This window comes from Lichenostomus cassidix, chromosome 2 (assembly GCF_008360975.1).
Source record: "Lichenostomus cassidix isolate B80296 chromosome 2, HeHo_3.0, whole genome shotgun sequence".
In the NCBI taxonomy this organism is placed as follows: Eukaryota; Metazoa; Chordata; class Aves; order Passeriformes; family Meliphagidae; genus Lichenostomus; species Lichenostomus cassidix.
In genome coordinates this window covers 95,726,098-95,752,630 of record NC_139482.1, presented here as the reverse complement: position 1 = coordinate 95,752,630, position 26,533 = coordinate 95,726,098, and the positions used below count along the sequence as shown (strand labels likewise).

At 33.6% G+C, this 26,533-nt stretch overlaps 1 protein-coding gene across 4 annotated transcripts in view; it reads right to left on the bottom strand.

The window, feature by feature from the left end:
• The window catches only part of RTTN (rotatin), a 78,466-nt gene that overhangs the window by 32,000 nt on the left and 19,933 nt on the right, over positions 1–26,533 (bottom strand). For 3 of the 4 annotated variants that reach the window (XM_085052458.1, XM_085052455.1, XM_085052457.1), the window contains 20 exons: positions 26,367–26,493; positions 25,280–25,405; positions 23,668–23,784; positions 21,741–21,880; positions 21,347–21,518; positions 20,320–20,419; positions 19,303–19,391; positions 17,111–17,228; positions 16,761–16,857; positions 15,943–16,011; positions 15,435–15,623; positions 14,492–14,731; positions 12,996–13,140; positions 12,023–12,177; positions 10,550–10,766; positions 8,792–8,920; positions 7,365–7,472; positions 6,590–6,748; positions 5,160–5,231; positions 1,595–1,787 (listed from right to left, as the gene is read on the bottom strand). In XM_085052458.1, the coding sequence (XP_084908584.1) occupies positions 1,595–1,787; positions 5,160–5,231; positions 6,590–6,748; positions 7,365–7,472; positions 8,792–8,920; positions 10,550–10,766; positions 12,023–12,177; positions 12,996–13,140; positions 14,492–14,731; positions 15,435–15,623; positions 15,943–16,011; positions 16,761–16,857; positions 17,111–17,228; positions 19,303–19,391; positions 20,320–20,419; positions 21,347–21,518; positions 21,741–21,880; positions 23,668–23,784; positions 25,280–25,405; positions 26,367–26,493 (2,762 nt within the window). The remainder of the gene's footprint in view (positions 1–1,594; positions 1,788–5,159; positions 5,232–6,589; positions 6,749–7,364; positions 7,473–8,791; positions 8,921–10,549; positions 10,767–12,022; positions 12,178–12,995; positions 13,141–14,491; positions 14,732–15,434; positions 15,624–15,942; positions 16,012–16,760; positions 16,858–17,110; positions 17,229–19,302; positions 19,392–20,319; positions 20,420–21,346; positions 21,519–21,740; positions 21,881–23,667; positions 23,785–25,279; positions 25,406–26,366; positions 26,494–26,533) is intronic. The other variant, XM_085052456.1, reaches the window with a different exon arrangement.

Here is a 26,533-nt window from a genome sequence, read left to right as displayed (position 1 = left end):
AATACTCTATTTTGCAGAACTATCAGTGAACTGAGAGGTGGTGACATGCTGCTTTTGGTGTTGAATTATGCTAAAACCAGTCTGAATCATCAATCCCAAAAGTTAAACATCCTGATAGTGAGTTGAAGGATACTTTACCATATCTGCCACATCTCATATAAAAATTGTAAGGCACAGCTGGCCTGAGACATGACTGACAGTCAATCACTATAAACTCTAGAAGTCCAGTTCCACTTTCAAACAGCAGATTCTTCTAAAATACCCCTTGGAATTTGTGTGGAGATTCCTCCCTTGGGTTAGGTTGCCCCTTAAGTTCAGTCCTCCAGGCTAAGTGAAAGATCATTGATATGGTGAGTAACATCAATCTCTACTTAATAATTGTTTCTTTTTTGCTAGCTTTAATATAATTGTTTTGATAGAGTGCACTATATGTACTATACTACACTAGCAGGTTTAGCTTCTGTACCGGTTAGTAAATAATTCTGATTAAGATATTTTTGTCTAATCATTTATAATAATACATCATTTATTTTTATATAAATATTATAGTTTGCCATCCTTAATCCTACAGGACAAAGTTACACAAAGGTTCAATCACACCCCTGTGATTCCTTGGATTTAAACCACTGAAAAGTCTGGGTCTAGGATTGGATGCAGCTGCACACAGGCTCCTCTCTGAGAAGGAGTTTAGAAAGCAACAGGGGCCTTCCTGCACCTCATGACTCAATGGGAGAGCTTCTCTAATCAACTTTGTCTGAAGCTCTCCCTCTCCACTCATGACACAGACTTAAAAAGAACTGTTTAAATCTGCAGCCTTGAAAGATGGAAATACGGAAACTTGGGCTCACAAAAAAGGAAAGAAAAAGAAAAGAACATATTAATTTTTGATCCCTTGAAAGCTCTTACTAACTGATCTCTGAAAAATTACCTAGCTTTCTAAACTTATGATCTTCATATATATTTGGACAAGAAGGCATGTTCTCACAGTGCATAATAGTGAGGCCTAGAAATATTGTTCAATAAATGATTAGTCAATATAAAAGTTAGATCTGAGATATTCCTAGGGTATACAGGTTAAAAATAAATAAATTCAATCAATAAAGTATTGCATTTCATCAGTCTATGAATTCAGTTATATCTGAATGTCTTGGAATGCAGCTTAACTCAGCTTATTAGAGTCCATTCCTACTCATGTAACTTTGAAGTTGAACACATCAAGAAACAGGAGTGTTAAAACTAGTCTGTATATTTCTTTTACCTAAATTTTCCATGTATGAAAGTTGACTGGATGTCATAAAGTGGAAATTCTTAAAAGTATTTTACCCAAAATATTCTGCAAGAAAATGTATTGCAGAACCAATTATGTCTTTTCCATTTTCAACTTTTTGAAGATGTAAACCACAGCTCAGAACTTCTTCTAAACTAGTGACTTATCTTCTAAATCCCAGCAATATTTTGACTTCACAACATATTTAATTGCAGTGTTTGTATATTTCCTGTTCTCTTTTAATTAAGAATTACTGAAGGTAAGTTACTCAAAACTAGAAGTTATTTAAGTAGGTTTAAAATCCTACAAGACTACATCATCACTTACCAGTTATGCCACCTTTTTCTATGTTGAGGTTGTCCTCCTTGTAAGAATTCAAATCAAACATGTAACATCCTAGGTAACAGTGTTTCACCACCTGATTCACATGTTCATAGAAGTGGCAGTGATGCAAAAGGGCCTTAAGTGCAGGTATTCCTGTCTGAGAGAGGCCAGATTCTTCATCCTGTACACAAGGACCCTGAAGTAACATGAAATTCACAAACACCAATACTTTAAAGAAATGTTTTGTATAAAATAAAATGTCAAAAAGACCCCCACCCTAACTAAGGTTAATACTGTGTATATGTTTGTACACTGGTTTACAGGCAGTAACTAATAAATTCCAAAAATGAAATGCAGATCTCAACACTGAGCTAAATCATAATATTTTACATAAACTGTCATGACTTGGCAAAATCAAACAGCTATTTATCTCCTGAAAAGTGTACTAACAGTTAAGTAGAAACTCATGAAAAGCTATAAATGAATGGCTTCAAGACAGTAAATGTATCAGTAGACTTTAAAATTTTAATGTCTCATTTAATTCTACTTACAGATTCCAAGCAACAAAAGAGTTTTCCTCAGAAAAAAAAGCACACTTATATTCTGATAAGAGTAAATATTCTGAAAAAGTCATCCTGCTCTAAAGTATACTGTCATTATACTCCATCTAGCTACATCAATCTTCTGCAACAGAAGATTTATTTAGAAAACAAGACATAAACTGAAAAAAATTATCTTTCAAGTATGGTTTTCAGTTATTTCTTTTTAAATACTGACACCAGGGAAAATTTCCTAGAGCAGTGGATTTATACCTGAAGATAATAGCTTCTAGTCTTATTTCAAATAAACAGTTTAAGTTGACTGTTAAATGTTGTTAAATGTTTCTTCTGGGTTTTCCATGTTAACACAAAAACCCAAAAAGTTTTATTAAGCTACACATGGTTTAGACCAACCATAAAAATGGGAAATGGAAAGAAGGCAGAAGACCAATTACAAAACCAATTACATTTAGAAAGGCAGTTTTAGAAGGCATCTTAGAGTAGTTAAAAAATAAACTAGTCAAAATTATGGGAAGAAAAATTTTCAGTGCTAATTGGAAAGTTTCTTTGGCGGTCAGGAGAGAGCAGAGTGGGATCAACTAAAATAAGTAATTTGAAAACACTGTTTTTCTTCAAGAGGCTCTCCCCCAACCCTTTCATTTACACTGAACACAAGTTTATTTCCCAATAAAACAAAACAAAAACCAAAACCAGATCAAGTAGAAGCAGTAAATCTATTTTGTGTTACAAGACAAGTAATTACCAACATTTTAGATGGTTACTCTCATTCTCTTTGGTTTCTGTAATACAGAAACTATTTTCACTATTTGCAGATATGACAGTTTGAAGCAGAATGTAGGACTACAAGTCAACTATTTATGATGAATTATAAAACTCTACTCATACACTGTAAGCAATAGACTTAGACCATATCAAATATAGGAAGTGCAAACTTAGGAAATACTGATAAATTTAGTCCAAATTTTACTACCCGGGATTGTCTTTGCCAGTTTCAAAAGGCATGGCAGATACTTTATTGTACAACAGAGGTCTTGAAAGAGTTACTCCTTAATTACATTCACAGAGTGCCCTGACTTCAGCAATCTTTATAAAACACAGTGTGCTGCACTCTTAGATTACTTTACACAGCTTGACTTTACTCCTGACTAAAGAGTGGCATAAGAAATTTTTTACATGGCATAGCAAAATGAAATATTATAAAGCAGATCAACTACACAACAGTAACACTAGAAACATCCTCATGAAGATACTGGCCTATAAACTCTATTTATATTTCTTTTTCCAGTCCTATTTGCCTATGGGATAAAATGATAATGTTCTACTTTGGCTATAACACAATATTCCTACTATTCACCAAGATCCATTTAATAGCCCTCCTTTCCTTCCTGGCATAAAAGGAAACAGAAAAATCATTCAGTGCAAGGGAAAAAAGTAACTCTGAAATACAAAACTTGATCCTGGTGGTATCTTACAGTTTTAACTGTTGTTTGTATTTTGAACAGTTTTAATTTACCAGTTACCACAAAGTATTGTTTGATAATATCTTTCAGCATGAACACTTATTAAGTGAGGAGCAATTTTCATTAAATTGCAGTTCTTAATAAGAATCACATTGACTCAAAACTTCTTTTAATTCCACTGGAATTCATCCAGAATTCTGCAACTGGAATCAATTTTTGTCACTTCCCCATAGTCACTGAAATTTTTTAAAAACACAGAAAAGCAACTTTTAATAGTCTATATTGCCAAGTTACAATGGCTGCCCTTTTGTAAATCCCCTGCTATTATGAATTTAAACAATTACTGTTTATATTGATAAACTGGAAGTAGTAAGACTGAAACAAGGGCCAGATTCGTAAAATTGTTTCCACATCTTCCTTTATAATCACATGTACAGAAAAGATAAGACATTCGGTAAAACTCAACTCTGCAGAAACAGCATAACTGATTTTGGGTTCAGCTGAATCATAAGTAACTTATCCTAGTAAAACACCTGGAATGTCTTTTAGCGCTACTTGACATTTTGCAGAAAGAAACAGACAAAAAATGAAATTCTTGCATCTGCAAATTTCTTCAAAAACTAACATACATTTTTCCCTTATAGGTACAATCTCACACATTGGAGAGAGCAAGACAGACTGAAAGAACAGGTATCAAGGTCACAAAAATTTAAAAAATTGCAAACTAAGATCCAAACATCTTTATGTACAATGAACCAGACTTGCTGAGAGTAAAATGAGATGACTGACTCAGGAGCAGGACTGGAAAAGTGTCCAGGGGATCTTAGCCATTTGATAAACATCTGATGAGGAAGGTAAAGGGAGACAGACTCTTCTCATTGGTATCCAGTGACAGAAGAAAACACATTGAGCAAAAACTAAAATACAGGAAATTCTACATAAACATAAGAAAAAACTTTCTGTCTGAGGGTAGTCAAACATTAGAACAAGTTGCCCACAGAGACTGTGGAGTCTCCATTCTTGGAGAGACTTGAAATCCAACTGGACATAGCTCTGAGCAACCTCCTCTAGTTCACCCGGCTTTGAGCAAGGGGTTGTTTCTAAGAAGCATTTAAATTGACCTAAGTGACAAACTGCTTCATCTTTCTTTCAAACCATTTTATAAACATCACATTCTCAGAATTTTCTCTTCCTTATACCCCTCAAATCATGTTTTACCCACATTCCAAATGTGTGTAAAATAAATGACCAATTTCCATCTTAAAACATTTATGATGTAGTACGTAAGTAAGCAAATTTCCTAGGAATCCAAAGATACTATATTCATGAAATGCAGCAAATATAAAAACTAAATTTGGTACTTTTACTGAGCTTGCTGAAAGTTTGAGGAAAAGTTTGTCTATTCATTATTTCTCTTCCCAAAACATAACCTTAGACATGTAATTTTTTAAGTTTACATTTTATAGGACTGCTGACACAAAATTTCATATCAAATGACAACCCTCTGTGACATTATGACTTTTGTCATCAAATGCAGTAGTCACTCACTTGCCAAATACAATCTTTCATGTCTTCCGTAGGAACTGGAATCACAAGTAGATTTTGTAGAATAAAAGCAGCCTGAAAGAAATTAAAGCATCAATATTGCCATCTAGCCATCACAGTTCAAAAAACCACATCAGACTGAATGGAACAGTCTACACATTATTCTACTGCTTCAGACATATGCTGAAACACACAGAATTCTCATGTTCATGTTGGGAAAAAATAATTAGAAGGATATAACATCAAAATCCTCAAACTTCCCTTCCAAGAGATGTCATTAAAGCATGGCAGAAGAACAGGCTGGTACAAAAAAAGGACACAGAAAAGATGGGATAGAAATTGCAAGGAAACAAATTTATTTGTTTATAAAATACTTTAATCACTGTTCCAGTACAGTCAATCCTACTAAATAAGCATTACAAGTACAAGAAGTACTAGGGGAAAAAATTCCTGAACAGGAAAACCTAGGTAACTGTTTATGACCACTCACTCTACTGTCCTCATGTTTTAGGGTTTTTAAATTGTTATAAAATAATTGGGACAATGTGGAGAACACATTAGAAGACAGAGACACGTTCCAAATATTTTCCTTTATAAATATATGGCATGTTTGTTTTCCTGATTTATATTACACACACATCACATGTCTGGGCATGAGCTGAAATTTTTTTTTAAATTTTGTCAATATTCCTTTTTTTATATTTTGTCAATAATTTGACTATAATTAAAAGATAATAATTCAGAGTTAAATAAAATAATGAAGCACACATTCTCAAAAGCATTTTGAGATATAAATTCAAATATTACTTTGAAAAATGTAATTAATTAAGCAATAGAGATGGGAAAAAAATCACTGTCAGAGTTTTTATTTCTTATTCATTGGAACAAAAGGGAAACCTTACAGCCAGAGCTGATAAAAAATTGCAAATGAAGTGTACAGAGTTTAAATACATTGATATATAATTTTATATGCTGTTCTACTATAGTATAGACTTTTAGTTCTAACAAATAAACCTTAGTAACTAGACAAATTAGATTACTTCACGGCTGCAATGAACAGATATTCACTGCAGATCAGGTGGTAATTTGTACCAAAGCATTCATACATGTTACAAAGCAGCCATTAAAATAGGGCTAATTAGTTATGCTTTAGCAACATATTTATCTAGCTGAGTAAGCCTTAGGAGTTTTTACGTGTTCACTTGATCAGAAACAGAAATTATATAAACAATACAAGTAATCTGTATTTGTTCCTTCTTGTGCAATTCTAAATAAGCAGCTAAACATTTATATCAATCAGGTAGTGTTTAACTTACAAAGCAGCAGGTGTTGTGCAGCATCAGATAATAGACATATAGAATAAAAAATACAAAAAACTTTGCCTTAATGAAAAAGAACTTGACAATCTACAACAGCGGGACAAAGAAACGTACCTCCCTGCGTACCATGCTACATTCACATTGATCCAGAAGGATGTTTATCACTGTTCCCCACAGCCCTCCTGAAATATTCTGGCAGCTTTCTGCTAAAGCAATACATCCTGTTTCAAGAGATGTAAGAGCTGATCCTATTCCAAGTGCTGTAAATCTCACCTAGTACACATAAGCACAACAGACAGTGGTATTTCTTACAGCAATTAGCAATGCATTTTTAAAAAATTATTAAGTTTTATCAACTGCATCTGGATCTTAAGGGAATAATTTGAAAAGTAACAACCTTTTTGCTATATTTCTCTCACTCTCTGCTCATAATCACAAGCAAAAAAAATTATTTTAAAGTATTAAAAACCAGCAATATAGTCTTTCATATTCTTCATATTTTACCACTTAAAAATAGTTCCATTTAGCAAACTCATATAATTTAACAGATTGGCATGAAATACATTTGCTCTGAATTTTTAGTTCATTAAATGTTTCTGCTTTGCAGCTAAGTTACAGCAATGACAAGGAAAACTTCCTATGAATCATGACAGTGAGTGACTAATGAAAGAAACCGCAGAAGACAGAAAGTGTAAGGAAGGATTTCTCATACGATGTTTATATGGAAACATTCTCCATACTGTATTATTACTGCTATCTAGGATATAGTAAGTAACATCTTAAATAATTCAAAATAGCAGTTTTACTATTAAATACATCAATAAATCAAACATTTTGCAAATGCTTAAGGATCAAAATAAGATATGAACTTAGCATCACAGTAACTAACCTCAGGATCTCTATCTACCCATAAAGGAACCAGCCATGCCAGACCTAGATGAGACAGAACTTGTTCTTCATTATTATCATAAGGCAAAGACCAAAGAGATATCCAGTCCTGATTAGACAACAAAAACCAAATTAAAATATTATTTCATACATTTTTCAATTCATGCCAGTGGACTAACAGTGTGAGCTACCAACTACTACTAAAACACCTTTGTATAACACTAACTGCACAGAGGAAGGATAATTTTGTATTTCTCTTTCCATAAGGATTTGACACTAAATCACAGGATTGTAAACAACAGCCAGGTTTTAAAATTTCTTTGAGATTAGAAGTTATTTGTATGGTCTAAACAGTAACACTGTTGTATACACAGATTATGATTTAGAAACAAGAAAATAAACCCTATCATTATGCTACTATACATATAACTCTATAATAATGATACTTAAAAAAATCAATTCAAGTCCACTTCCTCATCCACACATTTATGATCTAAGTCTTTGGAGGCTGCTGTCTCCCTGCAGTGTACTTAAAACTCTGTCCCCTCACAATTTTAGAAAATTGTTCCAGTACTTAATATCTTGAAAAAGGAGTAGAGAACTGAAGAAAGAGACACCTGGAATTTGGAGAAGTGGGTATACTGCAATTTCTAGTTACAAGCATGCTTGATCATAATGAAAGGTTTTCATTTGTGGCTATCACAGATATTATAAGACTGGATTTAAATTCTCTAAAATGATAATTGTTGAATTCTGCTTCAGGATAAAGGCTATTTTTACTAAACTTTCAGAAATCTAGCTCTCAAAGACGTACATGAACACAAAGCACAATATGAATTTTGCTAGTACATAATGATAGCTCCTTTTATCAACAATCCTCTTTCCATGCATGTACATATTCTTTCATATACATATATATACACACACACACAACCGCGAAAGCTCTGTGCACATGAATGTTTAAACATATGTTAGAAACCCTGTTATCTGTGAGGCTGAAGATATACTGATGTTATAAAGCCTTAAATTTATCCATCCTACATAAAATCCCAATTCTTCATTTTTTAAAAAAAATAAAATTATACTTATTCTGAAAGAAGTCCTTTCAAAATCCACAGAATTATTTACAAAACAATTTCAGTATAGCTAGAACTGATTCTTCAGCTTTTTTGCATACTATACTCTATCCTGTACATTTATCTAAGATTATAGACCAAATGAGATCAATGCTTTTTTTTTTTTCTTTTTTGTGCTTCCAATTGGAGGGGAAGGAGGAATAAGCAGTGGTGTGGTTTTAGCAGTACTACTAAATTGAAGAATACCATTCCTAAACCATGACAGAAAATTACCATAGAACTTCAGTAGCTGAAATCTCTCTGTGCATAGCTCTCACCAATGACAAGACAAGGACAACTGTAATGCACTCACCGTATCCTTGGCTTGAGCCATCATTTCATGAGATAAGTGAAGCAGGCAAAGGACTGTGCTTTTCGTAACACCTTTTCCCATGAAGGACATGGCATTTCCCCCCCATTCAACATAAAAAGATGAGATGACCTAAGAGTGGGGGTACAAGTTCATGACAGCTTTACTGTAAACAGCAAATTGTCATACTGTCATACACAAACTGTTATGCACACTAATTCATAATTTAAACTTATGAAAAAATGATCGATTTCTAGGTCAATTATAAGAATTTCTTTATTTCTGAGTCATTTGGTCTTGTGATGGTTTCCTATATAGTTAAACTTCTGAACACCTGTGGTTTATATTTTTTTATTCAGTCAAGGTTAATAGTAAGCTCTAAGTTGAACAGAAACCTGGAAGTTTCTAGTCATGGACCTAGAAGTTCATTTATTGTACCCAGGGTTTCCTTTGTTATGTCTGGAATTAAAAAGATATTTTTTTTTTTCAAAATTCTGTTTTCAAGGAAAAGGGTAATTTATATATTTTATTGTGATTTGAATAAATTTATCTGCTTGCTATATCAAACACTAGTGAACAGAAATAAAGGTCACTGGACCATAACATAAAATAAACTGTCTGACCAAATATCTAACCATACATATTAAAATAAAAGGCACGCTGCTTTCAACAAAACATGCCCCCAAATACTTTTAAAAATAATAATTTTGGAAGTTACACTTCTTGATTTATTTTTCTCCATAAAACAAGGTGATCTAAACCTCCGCATTTTTGCTGTTTTTTCTTTCATGTCCCAGTCTACAGAAATTTTTTTAAACCTACTTTCTCCATTCCTCTCCAAAAGAAATCTATATTTACTTTCATATTTAGGCCAAGTAAAACTGCATAATTCTTCTGAACAAGAGCTTATGCATCACAAGTTGATTTCATGCCATAATATTTCTTATTTTTCCAGTAATAACGTTTCTTTTGCATGACAACATCTATAACCTCAGTGCCATTTTTAGCCTAGACTTCAAGTCACAGAGCTCATCTAATCAAACAGGTCTAAAATGTTTATTTCTTTCTGCTTAAGAATTCTTGGGAAGTTAAGCCTTACCCCTAAAACACTGTATCTTTCTTTCATCATATGTATTCGTATTTGAAACTAAAAAGAAAACTTCTAATTGTCAATTACTGAATACGTGTTAAACAAACAGAAAGTCAGAACCGTGCTTTTCCTACAGTTTTAAGAAGCTGGAGTTTTCAAAAGATATAATTTTAGGAGTAAAGCTACTTGTCTACCATGTCCATGGACCTAGCAAACAAATAAGAACCCTGAAGAATGAAATTTTGTCTTCCCAACAACTGCAGCATCTGTAATTATGTCTTTTCTGCTTTGTCTGTGTTAACAACCTACCCAACAAGCTACTGTTCTCCCAGGCCACCTTTCATACACGGATTTTGCCTGTGGGAAGTTATCTTGGATTTTTCCTCTTAGAGTATCATTTGTTAAAAAAAATCACATGTATTTTGCTTAAAACTACAGTCACTCTGTATTACCTCTTAAACCAGTGATGAAAGCACATGCAATACAACCAATCTTCACAACTACAGATACACATCACTCAATCTAGTCTCCATATTTTTCCTATTTACTTAGCAGGAAAAAGCATCTTTTCAATACCTTATTGCTAGTGATGACATTCACTAAAAGTACATCGTAAAAAGTTCTTTACAAGCATTCAAACCAAAAGCTAAGGAAGAATATAAGCTACTTACCTCAAGAAGACCTGTTAAGTATTTCTTACAAATAGTGACAGGTTCAACTGCAGAATAGGTACTCCAACCTGGAAGTGCAGTAACATGAACCATTCCTTGTAATGTTCTCTCCAGTGAAGGAAGTCCATAAAAATGTGGTGCATCTGTTAGTCTTAAGCATTGAAGCAGCTTCAGAGCCAGCTCTGTTCTGAAAGATCCAGCAAGTTCCAAGCCCTCTCTGTAGAAACAAAATTTTAATTGTAGAAAACAAAAAAGATGAACCATCAATAGGAAGCTGTTACAAAGAATCATTTTGCAAAAGGCCAATGCCTCATTCTTCTTACTATTAGTCTGTGAGGCTCAGCATCTCAATTACTTAATATTGCATTATGCAAAGAGTAACATGAAATTAAATTTGACATTTCTAGCTTCACCCAGGTTCTGAAAACATAATATTGCATCTGATTACAACAAAGTTGCTTAACTAAAAAAAAAAGACAAATGAGATATAACTCAGTTTTAAGCAGCATGTTAAATAAAGACCAAGAGATCAAGGACAATGGATGACCCAATAAGAATAGCTGCAAAGCTCAGTAGCTCCAGAATCACACAGGATTAAGAATACTCTGAGCTGGAAGAGACCCACAAGGATATCGAGTCCAGCTCTTAAATGCATGGCCCGTTACACTCATGTTTGTTCTAGTTCAAGAGACAAGTGTAAAAATATTTCCTTCAAAATACAATGAATCTAGAATTAAGTAGATAAAAAATACAGGAGTGTGAGATACATAACTAGCAGGGATTTCCATAACATGCCCCTTTTCCCACCGTCAAAATTTTTAGAAAATATCCAAGTGGGAATAATACAGAAGGTAACATTTTGAAACTATTTTCACAAACAGTTGCATTGTGGCACTAAGTAATCAAACATTATCTCAAACTGCAATTTTAGTAGCTCTTAGAATATATTTGGATAGAGAGATTTAGTGTGGGAAAGGTTTTATGAGAAAAAATAATGTAAATTAATTTCTGTGTTTGCTCAATTGACAGAAAAAGGTTGGAACTTCATGCTAAAAGTAGCTCTCTTAAATAGGCCAAAAAAGGAGTTCAATGAAAATAAACATTTATTGATATTTCAAATATTTCAGTGCTTTACTTTGCTATGAATACATGCTACAAAATCAATGGAGTTAGCATTTGCTCATGCAAATTTGCAGCACTGAAAAAGAAATAGTCCATCTTCTCCACGCAATCAATTTAATTATCCATTTGCTAAGTGACCATTAGCACATTCTCTTTCAAGTTTCCTAGTTATATTACCATGAAAGGAATACCTAAAGTTGATTTTCATTTCAAGAACTGTATATTTAGTTTTTACAGTTCAGAACAACTGAGTCATGATGTAATGATATTCAAATCCTGACCAAAATTCAGCAGCAATAGGTGTTATGATCCCCTGTCAGAATCACAGAGGCAGGTCCATTTGCACTGTACCTGTCAGTGCCTGACATGGAACAAACCAGCAACATGTTAAAAAGACGAATGAGTTCTTTATCCAGTCGTTGCCTGACAGCAGCCTGTGTTTCATCTACTTCATCCTGCACTTGGGATTCTGGTCGCACCAGGAGGCCCAAAAGGGATTTTGGCTGCTGAAACAAAAGAATAAAAATACAGTCACATAATGCATTATTTAAATCCTATTTTAATACCCTCATTAAAGCCATTTTTCCATTGAAAACTTGCAAATTACACACATTATGTATCAGAAATTCCATGATTACTTTACTAAGAAGTAACTGTAAAAAGCACAGTGAAAAATTCCTATAATTACCAATAACTTGAATCTCGAATCTACTAAATGCCATAAATGAATTTACTGTTAAAGCCTTTAAAATATCCTGGCATTAAGTAAACAGTGTATTTTGAAGCATGAAAGAAAACTTGAAGTAATACAACAATAATCTGCAAAAAAAATAATCACAAAAAACCAGAAAACACATAGTAAAAAATTTTCATACCTGAAAATTATTTCAGGTTGTATTTTGTATGTCTCAGCTGCTTGAAAGACCTCATATCAAATGGTTTTAAGATTTTATATTAATGCATTGAGTGGGCCACACTTAAAAAAATTTACAAACTTCCCAGGTAGCAATAGACATTGAAGTACCTGTACTCTATAAGTAATTGAAATTAAGTCTACTAATATTTTTCCATAAATGTATGGATTGTATTTGCAAATGAGAAAATGCAAATGCATGCAGTCTGTATTCAACACAAGACACCCTTTGTAAGACAACAGAAGATCCTGCATGACAGATCTTCTGTTAAATTAATTAACAGATAATTAATTTGTAGCTACGTAGCTAAGCACAATCTCATGCAGCTCTACAGGCATTCACAGGTGTATGCAGGTATAGTTATATGGTAAACAAAATCTTCTAGGTATATACAATAATTCCATTCTTACATTTTTAAGCAATGATTTCAAGATCCAGTTTATATGGTCTGACTCCAGATTTGACTTCTGCTCTCTAAGCAATTTGTTTAAAAATCTTAAGACATCTACCAAAAGCTTTTCATCCTCCACAGAAGCTGGAAGCACTTGGAGAAACCTGCAATACAAATAAAAATACTTTCATACTTGTAGCACTTTAAAAATAGAGTTTAAAATCTCAGGCTAATAGGATTGGAGTCACCTGCAAATGTTAAACATATGGAATAAATATGCATATTACACATATTCACATATAGCAAATATGGCATTGTATAAACATGTTATACATATAATACGCTGTTAATATTGTTGTTATTATTATGCAAAACAGTTATGTAACTTTAAAATGAATTTGCATATGGTGAACATGCAATTCTGTATAGTAAAATGTAGAGAAATCTGAGCAGGGTCACAGACAGGAAATAATAAGTTAATTATTTATTAAATACTAGCATTTGATAATAATAGCCAAGCTTACCTATGCATTTCAAAAAGCCTTTATTTTAAATACAGAATTTAAAATATTTGATGGTTTTGTGTACGTAAATTGCAAGATCACATAATCTTTGAGATTGGAAGGGACTTGCAGAGGTCACTTGGTCCTGCCATCCTTCTTATGAAGGGACACCTGCAGCTGGTTGCTCAGGACTGGGTCGAGGAAGCCTTTTGAGTAACTCCAAGGACAGAGATGCCACAAGCTCTCTGGGCAACCTATGTCTGTGTTTGGTGACCTTCACAGTAAAAAAGTATTTCCCAGTGTTCACAGGGATCCTCTGGTGTTTCAGTTTGTAGCCATTGCTTCTGTCACAGGATACCACAGAAAGAGCCTGGCCCCACCTTCTCTTCTGGTATGTGTACCCACTGGTAAGATCCTCAATCTGAGCCTTCTTTCCTCCAGATTTATCCATCCCAGCTCTCTCATCCTTTACTCATAGGAAAGATATTCCAGTCTTTCATCATCTTTGCAATTCTTCATTGGATTCTCTCCAGCATGTGTGCTCCATATGATTCTCTCTCATAGTGGCTAGTCCAAAACTGGACCCAGAGCTCCAGATACAGCCTCACCAGTGCTGAACAGAGGGAAAGGATCACCTGCTTCAACCTGCAGCCAACACTCCTCCTAAAGCAGCCCAGGATAGCATTGTGTGTTCTTTACTGCAAAGACAAACTGCTGCTTCATTTTCAGCTTGGTGTCCACCAGGACCCCCAGGTTCTTTTCTGCAAAGTTGCTTTCCAGCTTGGTGAACCCCAGCATTTACAGAGGCATGGGCTTGTTCCTCCCCAGGTGCAGGACTCTGCACCTCCCCTTGTTCAACTGCCTAAGATTCATGTCAGACCAGATATATCTACATATCTCAGAATTAGAGATGAATGGATGATCAATTTCCTAAATTTAAAATGTGAAAAGTAGAAATTTTACCATTTTAGTATAACAATCTTTAATGGATTCTTGTAGTCAATACGCTTACCTGTTCATTGCTTTCTGCGAAACAAAGCTTTTCAAAGTGGTTCCACAAGGCCCAGAACTGCATTTTAATGCAAGTCTGTCATTCAGCACATAGAAGCTAAGCCTAGTGAGAGCAGTCCTAACATCCCTGTGGGATGCTGCTTGAATGATTGAACTAAGACAATCCTGAAGTCCATAGTTTGTGTGAGTTATTTTCAATATAAGAATGTCTTCTGAGGAAAGTTTTAGAGAGTCTAAAAATCTGAAAAGGCAAAAAGAAAAATTATTAACAGTCAGTATCTTTACAAATGGTTTCACAGAGTCTCGACTTCTTCCCTGTCCTGCTTAATTAAGAAGATAAAACAGAAATTGCCTTAAAACTTTATTTTTGCTTGTTAGCCAATCTTTTCTTCACTTACCCTTCGAAAAACCCAAACCAAGCGAAAAACTAGAACGAAACAAAAAACACCACTACCACATGTAAATAACAAGGTGGTTTTGACTTCTTTGGAAAAACAGTACCTAAATACTAAGTCTTAGTATTACCATTGAAAAGAATATTGATTTGAAATTTAAACCTTCAAGAAAAGAAAGAAAAAGTCATGCAACTTTATAGTTGGGGTCTACATAGTAGGAAAAAAGACTCAGTTTCCTAAGAAACCACAATTACTATAAAGAAAAACAGGCACAGAGTCCATTTAAAATTGTTTGAAATTAGCCTGACCATCAGTATTAGTTAGATCAAACTCTAGACTTCATGTATAAATGCAGTTTAGGTAAAACATTAGCTGTGGCAACATACCTTCATCCTCTTGGGATGCAATCCTTTACATTTAAAAGGACAGCATTCTCAAACAAGCAACAGCTTGAACTGCTGTTTGAAGTTAAAAACCAATTTGAACTTGATGGAACAGTAATTTAATTAAGATATACTGGGACTTAAAATGAGAGATAAAATGGCTCACATTTCTGCTTCCTTCTCATAATTTACCAGCTGCAATAGGTTTTCAATCCCATGGTACCATGACAGATTCCAAGCTGTTTTAAGCATATCTGACACAGGTTTCATAGTCAAGCACTCCGAAGACAATGGCACCACAACAGTATTAGGGCTAACTACGTGATGAGCAGTGATGCTGACTGGGAGATGATACCTAAAAAGACATAAATAACAATAACAATTTTTGAAAGTGGTTGGTGAGTTTTTTTGCTTGCATGTTTTTAAATTAAATGCTCTATTACAACCAGCTTTTAAGTTCACAAATAAAGGTTTTGAAACTCATTAACAGAGAACAAAGACTCTGAGAAAAAACTCCATATTAAAAGATCATGAAAATGCTAATTTGATGTTAAAGCCAAGGTTTCCCTTCATTCTGCTGCTTCCGTACTTCAGGAAGGACAGCAAATGGAAATCAGCAGTTAACTGTAAAACAAAACCAATGAGCCAACCAACTACCCACCACCCACACATACCTTCTAACAACAGCAACAGGTAAACTGAAGGCACGTAGGTCGGTATTCTTACTGGCTATGCCATCAGCCCTAAAAGAGATTAAGTCATAGTAATTATGCTCTATTTTAAGATTTGATTTTCTCCTAATACTACACACATTATTCCTCTATTATTTGGATAGAGATGTATTTTTCCCTTTACCTAGATCTTTAGTAATGCATTGATGAATAATTTGTATTAATAAACAGTGTCTCTTCATGATTATGCAATATTAAGGTAGTTCTTATATCACATACATATGGAATACTAACTGCAGATATGCTGTACATTAAAAACCCCGTTTTTCTGTTGGAGAAACAACACACATTATAAGTCTTTACAGTATGTTTCATGTATGTGGATTCTAAAAGCATATTGTTTTCATGCATAAGCAAATTGAAAATAATAAAATATCATAAGCTGAAGTCTGTTGGTTTAAAGACAACTGATACACTTAAAAACCAAAGTAAATAGGAGAGTTCTAATTAAGTCAAAAAACATGTCTACAGATAGTTATTTGATTTGTGTAGTTTCTATTTACGGCAAAGATGGATTACAGATCAATCAGATTTTTTTGAAAAAGAAACTTAAAATCAACACTGAGGTATTCACAGTGCAAAAATATGCCATGTAGGCCTATAGAACATGTAAACCAAGTACAGGACTACAAATATGCAATTTTGGATCTATAAAAGTTTGGGGCATAACTTGTCTGGAGATATATATATAAAAATTTATTTCTATTAAAACCTTAAAATTTGTCTAGAGAATATCCTATTAAATAAATGGATTTTCATACCATGTTTCTATTCTTGCCACTTCATCAAACAGGAGAAGACAAAGCAATACTGCAGTTTCAGTTAAAACAGCACGATCACTTTGGAGTATCAGAGAAACTGAATAAAATAAAGATATTTAAAAATGCGTTAGAAAAACATTGACACCTAATAATACATAGAAGGACATTAGTTAAAAACAACTGCTTTCCACGGTTTTCTGCCAACATCTTCAACACATGCCACAGCACGGGTAAAACTAGCATGCCATGATTTATCTTTTAAATGCCAGAATCTGAAATGATCTAAAGTTTCTAAGAAGGTATTTGGTTAAATATCTAACCAGGTAATACAGTGGAAATACAGTCTTTACCTCTGAATAGCAAAAGCAGTAAAGAAGGTTGCTGTGCCAGGGACAGACGAACAGCTGGGTCAGCATACACAATTTTGCGTAAGAGTGTTACACATGGTAACACTATGGATTCCATAAGCTGCAGGAAGAAAGCAAAAATTAAATAGAAGATAACTAACTTAACACAAACTGTTGTACTATAAAGCAATATATACCAACATTTATAATAGAGAAACCTAGAACTTCCTTAGACAAGCACCTTTCAACCAGATGACAACTGCATATTCATTAAAAAATACTTATTTACTTTTGGGTTCATGTTATTAACTGATGTTCATTTTATTCGTCTCTGGCTTCATAAGACAATTACATTAATTTTCAAATTATATATTCTTAAGAAGGATACATGTGAGCTGAAGGACTTAAAAAAACACCAAGTATTTAAAACCATATACGTGTATTCATTTTTTTAAAAACGCAAACAGTTTATTATATCACATTAATTTTCTGGGTCCCAGCCTGTCAGATCATGAGAATGGAAAGCAGTTTATGAGAAGTATCTGTGAATGGCCAAAATAAACCCCAAAGTCACAGCTCCTAAGACCAAGAAGAGAGTATTTATTCACAGTATCATTACTTAGCCTAAGAGTTTCTCCCTTTAAAATTTGTTTTGTAAACAGCATCAACAAATACACTTTAGTTTAATACTGAATGAACAAAAGTCCTACTTATTTAATATGGAAAGAGTCTTTTGCACAGCTCTATATAAAGATGCTGCTTATTATTTTTACTATTTCTTATTTATTTAGATGCTGCTTTTTATTTCTACTACTACTTTTATTTTCTTGGTAACCACTTTTATAAGAACATGTAAGATTTTGTTTTTCTTTGCTATTGATTTTGATGTAATAAAATCATTCAAGGGGAGAACCAAGAATCTGGACTACATTCCCTCAGGATAGTGTCCTAATGTCACAGGCCTTAGAGAGCTGTTGCCTGAGCTCTTCCTGGATTAAAATAAACTTTATAAAGGGCTAAAAATATTATTTTAAAGTTCATCCTAGACTCTCACTTGACTATGAAGGATATGCTTAGGGCAATATTTTTTCCATGCTTGTCCTTTTGTATTTTTGAGCAATATTTACTGACTACCCAAACCAAAACAACAGTTGCATTACTTTCTCTCTCCAAGAAAGGTAAGATACTAAAACACTGACATTAAAAAGAAAAAACCAAAAACACAGTGAAAAACCTGAGGAACCCAATACTCCAATTTCTTCAACTGTATTGGAGTGGTGTACTGAAGTACTTCTATACAAGCTATCATAAACTGGACAAGACATTGCTTAATGCTACAGATATAAAATAATCTTGGATACTGATAATCTGGGAAAAAAAAATTACCATTACTGAAGAAAAATGCAATTTTCATTAGTTTGACAAAAAAAAGGGAATTCCACTAAGTATCAAGCAGTTCTTTTCTCTTGTGATGACATTTTTGGGAAAGAAGTCATTGCTACATAAAAATTCTCATGGTTTCTTAAATTAATTCAAGGTTTGGACTGCTGGGATGCGATAACCATACTATCCAAGAAAGCCAAAAAAAAAATTATCCACTGAAGTTATGTTGAGCACCTTACAGCCCAAATATGCCTGCATGAAATGATTAAAAAGAATGAATTCCACAAAAAATCAAGCATTGGATTAGTCATATTAAAAAAACGGAGAGCTCCATCACCTACAACAAAAAATTCTCCCTGGTGATCTTCTATTGGTCAGAAAATTATTTATACATGAAATTCAATCTGACACATATACAGTAACATGTCATACAATTACATCACATTTTTTAATTACAGTTTAGAGACTATTATACTTAACACTTTTCTTTTTTTTAAGGTCATTATAATTTTTTTTGGTCTCTACTGAGAAAGCTTTCAGGGAAGTTCTGGTACATTCCAGAACCTCACCATTCACAGTTCGCTGGCTAACTCTTCTCATAACTAGATAAACCAATCTTCTCTCATTAAAAGAATCTTAGCATTATCAAAAGCAGAACAAAAATGTATACTGCAATAATAATTGTTATTAAACACTTGCATTCAGTGCAGCATTAATGCACAAAGACTAGCGCTGTAAGTGCAGAAAAAAGCAGAAGCTACTACTGTTGTGCTGTGCAATGCTTGCAGAAGAATCTGTAACAACACTTTTACCTTGCCATCCACATGGACACACTCATTAAGGTAAGCCAGTGTCTTTTCTACGACACCCAACTTTTTCACAATGTCATGCATTTTGGTATCTGTAAGAAAAGCAAAAGATAGTAAGAATGACTGGTTCTGCACAAATTTAACATTAAATATATTCTTGTAAGATCACAAACTCTTCCTCAAAGCAGGCCTCCTCAAAGTATTTTTATCTGACTACAGTAGCCTTTTGAACAGATTCTTAAATATCTTACATATTTTTCCATTAAAAATTTTATGTTCAAGAATCACAGTAAATCCAATGCACCTCAATTTTAGTCAAATGAGGATTTCACTTGTGATATTTTAAAAGACTTTAACAATTTAATATGGAATTGAAAATGGTATTTACTGAATCACCATGAAAGTATTTTCCACTGAAACCACCTTCAGAGTATCTGGCTTAAGAACATTCAACAACAATAAAATGTATCTCATTTGAATTGGTAGGGATGGTTTGTTTGGTTTTTTTTAATTACTAAAAAGTGAACCTTCATATGAAATTTGTCCTGATAAAGCTGCATTGTTTCCTTCATGTTTTCATCCTATGCTTTGTTTCAATTTTGAAACATCTGAGTACTTTTGCAGCCATAACTAAATGCATTTTATGAGACAAAGTAGATACATTTCCTCATTTTTGTGGTAATTTTTTGACAATATTTTTATTATCTAAGATTTCACCTTCCCATGGTGAAGAACTTATGTTCTATCATTAGAATTTAAATTCCTTGAAGAAAACATCATTGAATCAGTTTGAGTACATCAAGGTTTGAAACTCTACAGCTATGATCCTAGACCAAGTGAAATACTTTTCTATGGAAGATTGCTTACTTGCATTGTAATTCAGTTGCTTCTCCTTTTTACCAAAATTCATAAAACAAAAATTACAAAGATTACCCTTAGCACAAGCATACAGACAACCTAGCAAAATTTCAAGCTCATGAATGACCAGCACATGAATACAAATTTTCTGAAGTATTTTACCTTCTAAAATGACAACCAGCTGCTCAGCTGCAGACTTCCGTAAAACTAGGTCAACAGTATCAGAAGTCAAGATATCATACAGCTTTTCAACAGTTTCTGCCTGAAAGTAAAACAAGATTAGAACTGCATTCAGTATGCTATCATGAAACAAGGTAACCAGACAAATTTCATAACAGGAAGTAGAAAATAAAAATATCTTACTTCCTTATTAGAATGTATTTGATTAGCTCCCACACACATGTAATAGGGATGGATTAGGTTATAATCTTTTTGCAACAAATATCTAATAATGCCTGTGGAATATAAAAAGCAAATAGTTTCTAGTGCACCACAGCTGCAGACTTGTAACAAATAATGCTTAATTTAGGTAGGACTACAGAAAGTTTACCACTATACAGAAATGCTAGAACACGCTTTTAAGTCTGTAAAGTGACTTTTAATGCCAATAGGGTCAAGCATCTTAGTATTTGCTCATCATATTGTTAATCTGAAAGTATTGAGGGGAAGGAAGAAAGAAGAATGGAAGAGAGACGGAAAAAAAGAAAAAAAATAGAGACTTTTCCCATGAGTCATACACCCATGATTTGTTTTACACTTTGCAACAGTAGCAAATATTAAGTAAACACAGATATAAGTTTGCAATCTGTTTTAAAATATTTCATATTAAAAATTATTTGTGCCTGTTTCAGTAAAATTGATTTTGTGGGGAAAAAATTATGTGAGAAAAAATCAGACTCTATCCATGCAGAATGAAATTGTTATAAACAGAACAGGCCTGTACTGTCTGCACTCAAATCTCTTCTGCAGAGAAGAAAAAAAAAGAAAAAAAAAAGGAAGGATTTTTTTCTTAGTGCTGCAAATGGTAGCATAAAAATTACTGTTTCAGTTCACACAGAAAGAATACATCAACAGATTCCTTTTTATGAAGCAAGGTAACTTGTATGAAATATTACAACCTTCTGAAAGTGGTAACTTCAGAGACTGAACAGGTAAAAAGCTGATCAATCACACAAAAGAGTTTACTCACCTTAATTATTGACTTCATTTTATCATCCAATTTTAGCTCCATAGCTCTGTCTATAATAAATAAGTTTGAAATGCTGGAAAGCACGTTACCATCCAGGCGTGGGCGTTTCAGGTTTGCCCCTTCTTCATTCAGCAGATGGAATGCTAAATGTTTAGGTGCTACAGAACGAACCCTAGAACAATACTTAAAATAAATACATAAAGCCCTCATACTGGAAGATTTTAGCTGCATAGTTAGAAATTAATTAGTTTATAGAATTAATATGGGGTGGAAATACCCAACTCGGTATTGACTAATCAGCTTTTCAAATCAACACACAGCATAACACTTAGAAGAAGACACTGTTGTCACCAACATTAGAGGATGCGCTGAAACACTACAGAGCATTACTTACAGCTGCTTTTTTGAGAAGAGAAGGCGCAGAGCAGCCTGTAGTCTGGGAGTTCCTGGGATAATGCCCTCTCCTTTGTCAGAGGTTGTTTCACTCAAAGAGAGAATGCATTTACCTAAGGTATCTTTAGTGTCAGCATAACCCTAAGACAAACAACAAGCAAAAATTTCCAAAATTATAAAAATCTGCTCACTAGCTTAGTAAATTTGACAAGGTAATTCCCTTTTTAGGGGCTAAGGAAGGGTAGGGAAGGAGCAACATAAAAAAAATTGAAAACACTCTTAATTTTTAAGAAAACATTCAAATTCGCAGATTAATATTCCTCTGTGAAAATAATTTTGAAGATTAATAAATGATTCTGAATACAGATAAAAATAAAGACTTATTTACATGGCCAGGAGGTACTTTGACACAAAGCTTCACCTCACCCTTCAATCTTTTAACAAGATGCAGCTCTGTAAGGCCAGTTCCCATTTCAATAAATAAAATTTATTCCATACAAGAATATCATTTCCAAACATTAAATTCTACCTCTTTTCAGATCTTCACCAAAGCATTTTCGCACACCAACAGACTAAAGGGAATCAGTTATGTCACGTAATGATACTGCAAACATGTTAAATGAGCAAAGTACAATGCATTTTATACGCATCAGGTAAACACAGATCTCTGGTATGCTCTACTTAGGTATCTATTGTACATACAAAGCCACTACAGGCTACAGAACAGAGGTAAATTCTACTCACACATATTTCTCACATGTTTAGCCTACAGCTTATATTAAATTCCCACCTATTTAATCTTGAATGTCAATCGTATGTAAGACATATATGCAGGTAACACAAAAAAGCTACAGTTACTGGTTGAGAAAGCTCTGAAATAATCCTTCTCCCACCACTTTCAAGCTCTCAGTGTATTTTCTCTGCACAGTTTTATGTCTGAACCATCTATTCCATGGCCCATCTTATTTGCAATTTCTCCCCATTTTTGCCTTCATTATTGTGCAGTTTGCATACGGAGTTAAGTTATATAAGACGCTTTTTCAATTTTTGGCAATACTGAGGTGCAGGCAATTAATGAACACATAGCAGGGAAACAAGTAAGTTGGTATAATTATCAAGAGTGATATTTTTGGAGAAAATGAAGACAAAATGTGTACTTGAATTTATTAGCTAAGAGAGAAATAAGACAAAAAACAGACACTAGGCAAATGCAGCAAAATATCTAATCTGGAAGACTATGGTGAGACCACAAAAATAAAATCTCAACTACTAGTAGAAAAACAGTAAAGAATTCAGATGAAGCAATTAGGCTGAAAATCCAACTGCGAAAGGCAGAAGTTCCCTTTAGATCAAGCTGAGAGTAAAAATAATGACAATTAAATTTGCACATCGCTGGAAATATGAAGACTAAGGCCTTAGGGATACTTCTATAATATTGGAAGCAAAACCACCAAAAAACAAATATCTAAATATCTAAAAATACAGCTTACCCTGATTGCTATTTTTTGAGTGTGTATTTGATCAGAAAACTTTTATCACAGAGGAGCAACAGTTTTCACATTTAAGACATAGGGAACATTTTAGTAATTCCTAACTAATTTTAAGAAAAGCATGAATGCTTTAATCTGTACTTGCATTATTCACTTATATCTACAAATTATTCAAGCTTCAGTCAGTACTGGCTTATTTGTACTGCAACATTTCAAATTTCATACTCAAGTAGTACCAGGCTAAAATTTGTCTACAAATTCAATGTACTAATTTCTACAGATATCAGGATCCCTATAAAACATTTCTCCATTTGACATCTGATAAAAGAAGTCTGTAGGTATACTACTGTTAATCTATTTTCCATCTGCTACTTCTGTTATTTAACCTGATATACATGATTTAATACATCAAATTCAGACTAAAGCACTTAGAAGTACCTGTAAAACAGGAATGACAGGACAGAGGGCCTCAATAAACTTGTTCCAAGTCAATACTTCCATCATTAACTGTCCTTGCAACAGATGTATCAGAATGGCCTTGGCTGTAGAGTTCACCTGCTCAACAAAAAAAACCAAACCAGTAATGCGACCACTGATGTGTCTAAGTCAGTTTGTCAATGTTGTAATGGTTATACAAAAACATCTCAAAGACAAAATATTGTTACTGCACAATGCCACTTTTAAATTGTCAGTTACACTAATTATTACGTTGTGAGACAAGCCTCCAAGAGAAAACACACAAACAGTTCTACCTAAACAGCACTCAATCTTTTTCCCCTTAGAACTCTGGTTTGTCTGTTCTGAAACAGAATAAATCGTTACTTAAACTTCTACATCTATTGGTCCCTCTATCCTGCAGGTAAAAGAAATTCCATTTCTTTCCTGACCTTGCCTTTCTGGGGCATTTTATCCCCATTCTATGATATGCTTCTGAAGATACAGGAAGACAAGAGATTTAAAGTCTGTTATGGGGCCATTTCACTTTCCTGAGGCAAACAGTCCAACTAAGAAGGCTACCAAATACTTCAAACTGTATAATAATTCAGCTGAAGCTCTCCATCAAAACCAAAAAAGCTATATGACACAGCAGTTACACTGCATTCATGTATCCAGTATAAAATCTACACAATTCACAGTATTAGAGTATTTACAAGCTAAAGTTATTACTGCAATGGGAACAGAGGAAAAAAGCCCAGGTTATCAGAATTAACTCTTCCTTATATAGTGTAAAAACACCTATCTTTAGCAGCTAAAACCTGCATTTTATGCCAGACCTAAAAATCCTCTCACCACAGGCAACAAAGACAGCCTGTAATAATATCACTCTAGTCTATCTTTAGAGAAAGACTTGCTTTATAAAATCATTTGGCAAATATCAATCCTAACCTTGAAATACAAGGTTCTTCTCAATTTTTTTCTCATTGTCACATGCCTGAAAGATTAAACTGATGATTGATGAAAACTTAAGCAGCAGTTATACAGCCATTAATAAAGAAAACTGTCAGTCTTTTTTAATAACATATCCAATACGTTATTATAAAACACTTCTATAATACTCAGGTAACTATATTTAAACACAGATGTTTGTGGTGATGAAATACAATTTTATAGCAAAGACTTGCAGATATCAAGTGTTTTTTTGTTCCTCAACCATTTCAGAGATTACCACACTTTTACAAAGACTTGAGACTTGAAAGTTCGTATTTCCCATAAATGTAAAGCACCATACATACTTTTCCATGATATGCACATTTTACTAGGGCTGAATATATTACAGGAAAAAAAGTAAAAATCAAATCCCATTTCAATTTTCATTGGTCTTTATGACAGTTAATAGCATCCTATGCACATAATCTTTGTCTCTGAATTCATTGCAAAAAAAAAAAAAAAATCTTTCCATTTACTACAACCTTACTATTTGTATAGCTTTTCTGTATGCAAGAAACCATATTTAGTCAAAGCTTCAGGTAAGCATTAGACTACTATGGAGAATATCAACACCTACTCTGCACGCACATGAACTTATAAATGCAGTTAGTAAACACTGTACCTCATTCTTATCTTCCTGAAGGCCAAATGTACAGATTTCATATAACACTTTAGGGTGTAGAAGAAAATGTACTCCCTGGCAGACTGAAGACACAGGCTTCGTAACATTATGAATACCTAAACATTCCTTCAGTAAAAATAAAGTCAGTTAGTTTCAAAATGCAAGACAGTCTCCACTACTACATCTTGTTTTACAGACAGCCTGGAGTTGTCATGCAGTAAAAGACTTTCTCCATGTACTTTGGAAGACTAATTCTGAAAGCTAAACATGACAGCACTGGAAGAAACACAGTCTGTTTGAATCACTGACTAAAAACTCCCATTACTACACAGGACTAAGAAATGGAAAATAATTCTGGTTTTATTTTGAGTAATTGTGAAAATAAATTAGAAAACTTGTGTATGTTGTTTGATATTGCATTAAAATAAAACAGGCTGGTAAAAATCTCACAAAAACAGATAAGTGTCATTCAGTGAAGACAGTCTTTTTTTCAGAGAGACTAGCTCCAGCATATTTGTACATTACTGAATTGTGCTACAAGTACACTAAGTACAGATTATATCCATAATAGAAAATAAAAATTTCAATCAAGTATTATATCAAACTAAAAAAATTATTTTTTTTGGTGAGCCAATATTATTGAATACCTCAAATGACTCAATAAATTGGCATTCCCAGCACAGAGTACAGCCACACTTTTAGGAAGTTCTTTATCCCTTGGGCTATCATTACAAAAACTAAGGCTGTGACAAAACATCCATATAAAAAAACCCGTCACCATTCCCCCTCAAAAAAAGGGAAAAACCCCCAAAGAAAACAAACCAAGAAACAACAATAGAAGGAGTACATAAAAGGATTTATATGTTCTTTACATATCACTTTTAAGTGCAGTACCTGAAGTTTAACCTAACGAAGTAAATTTAATACCAAGAATGTAATAGCAAAATGCAAGGCCAGGCCCATGCTGATTTTTCAGCATATAACATGGGAAACCAAATTTGCATTAAAAATGCTTTTAATAATTAAATCATATAATATGCATTATTGAGTGCAACATCAAGAGCGTTAAGTAAGCATTAATTCAAACCTTAACCACTTCCAAACAGCAGTGATAGGCTTCAGCTTTTATATTCAACAAAGGATGAGACAATAGATGGAGAAACAACTTCTGACCCTCTGCCTGAAGCAATGAGCTGGCCTCGGCAGACTTCCAACTGAAAATGAAAAATAGTTAGTTTATTAATTTATTTTACA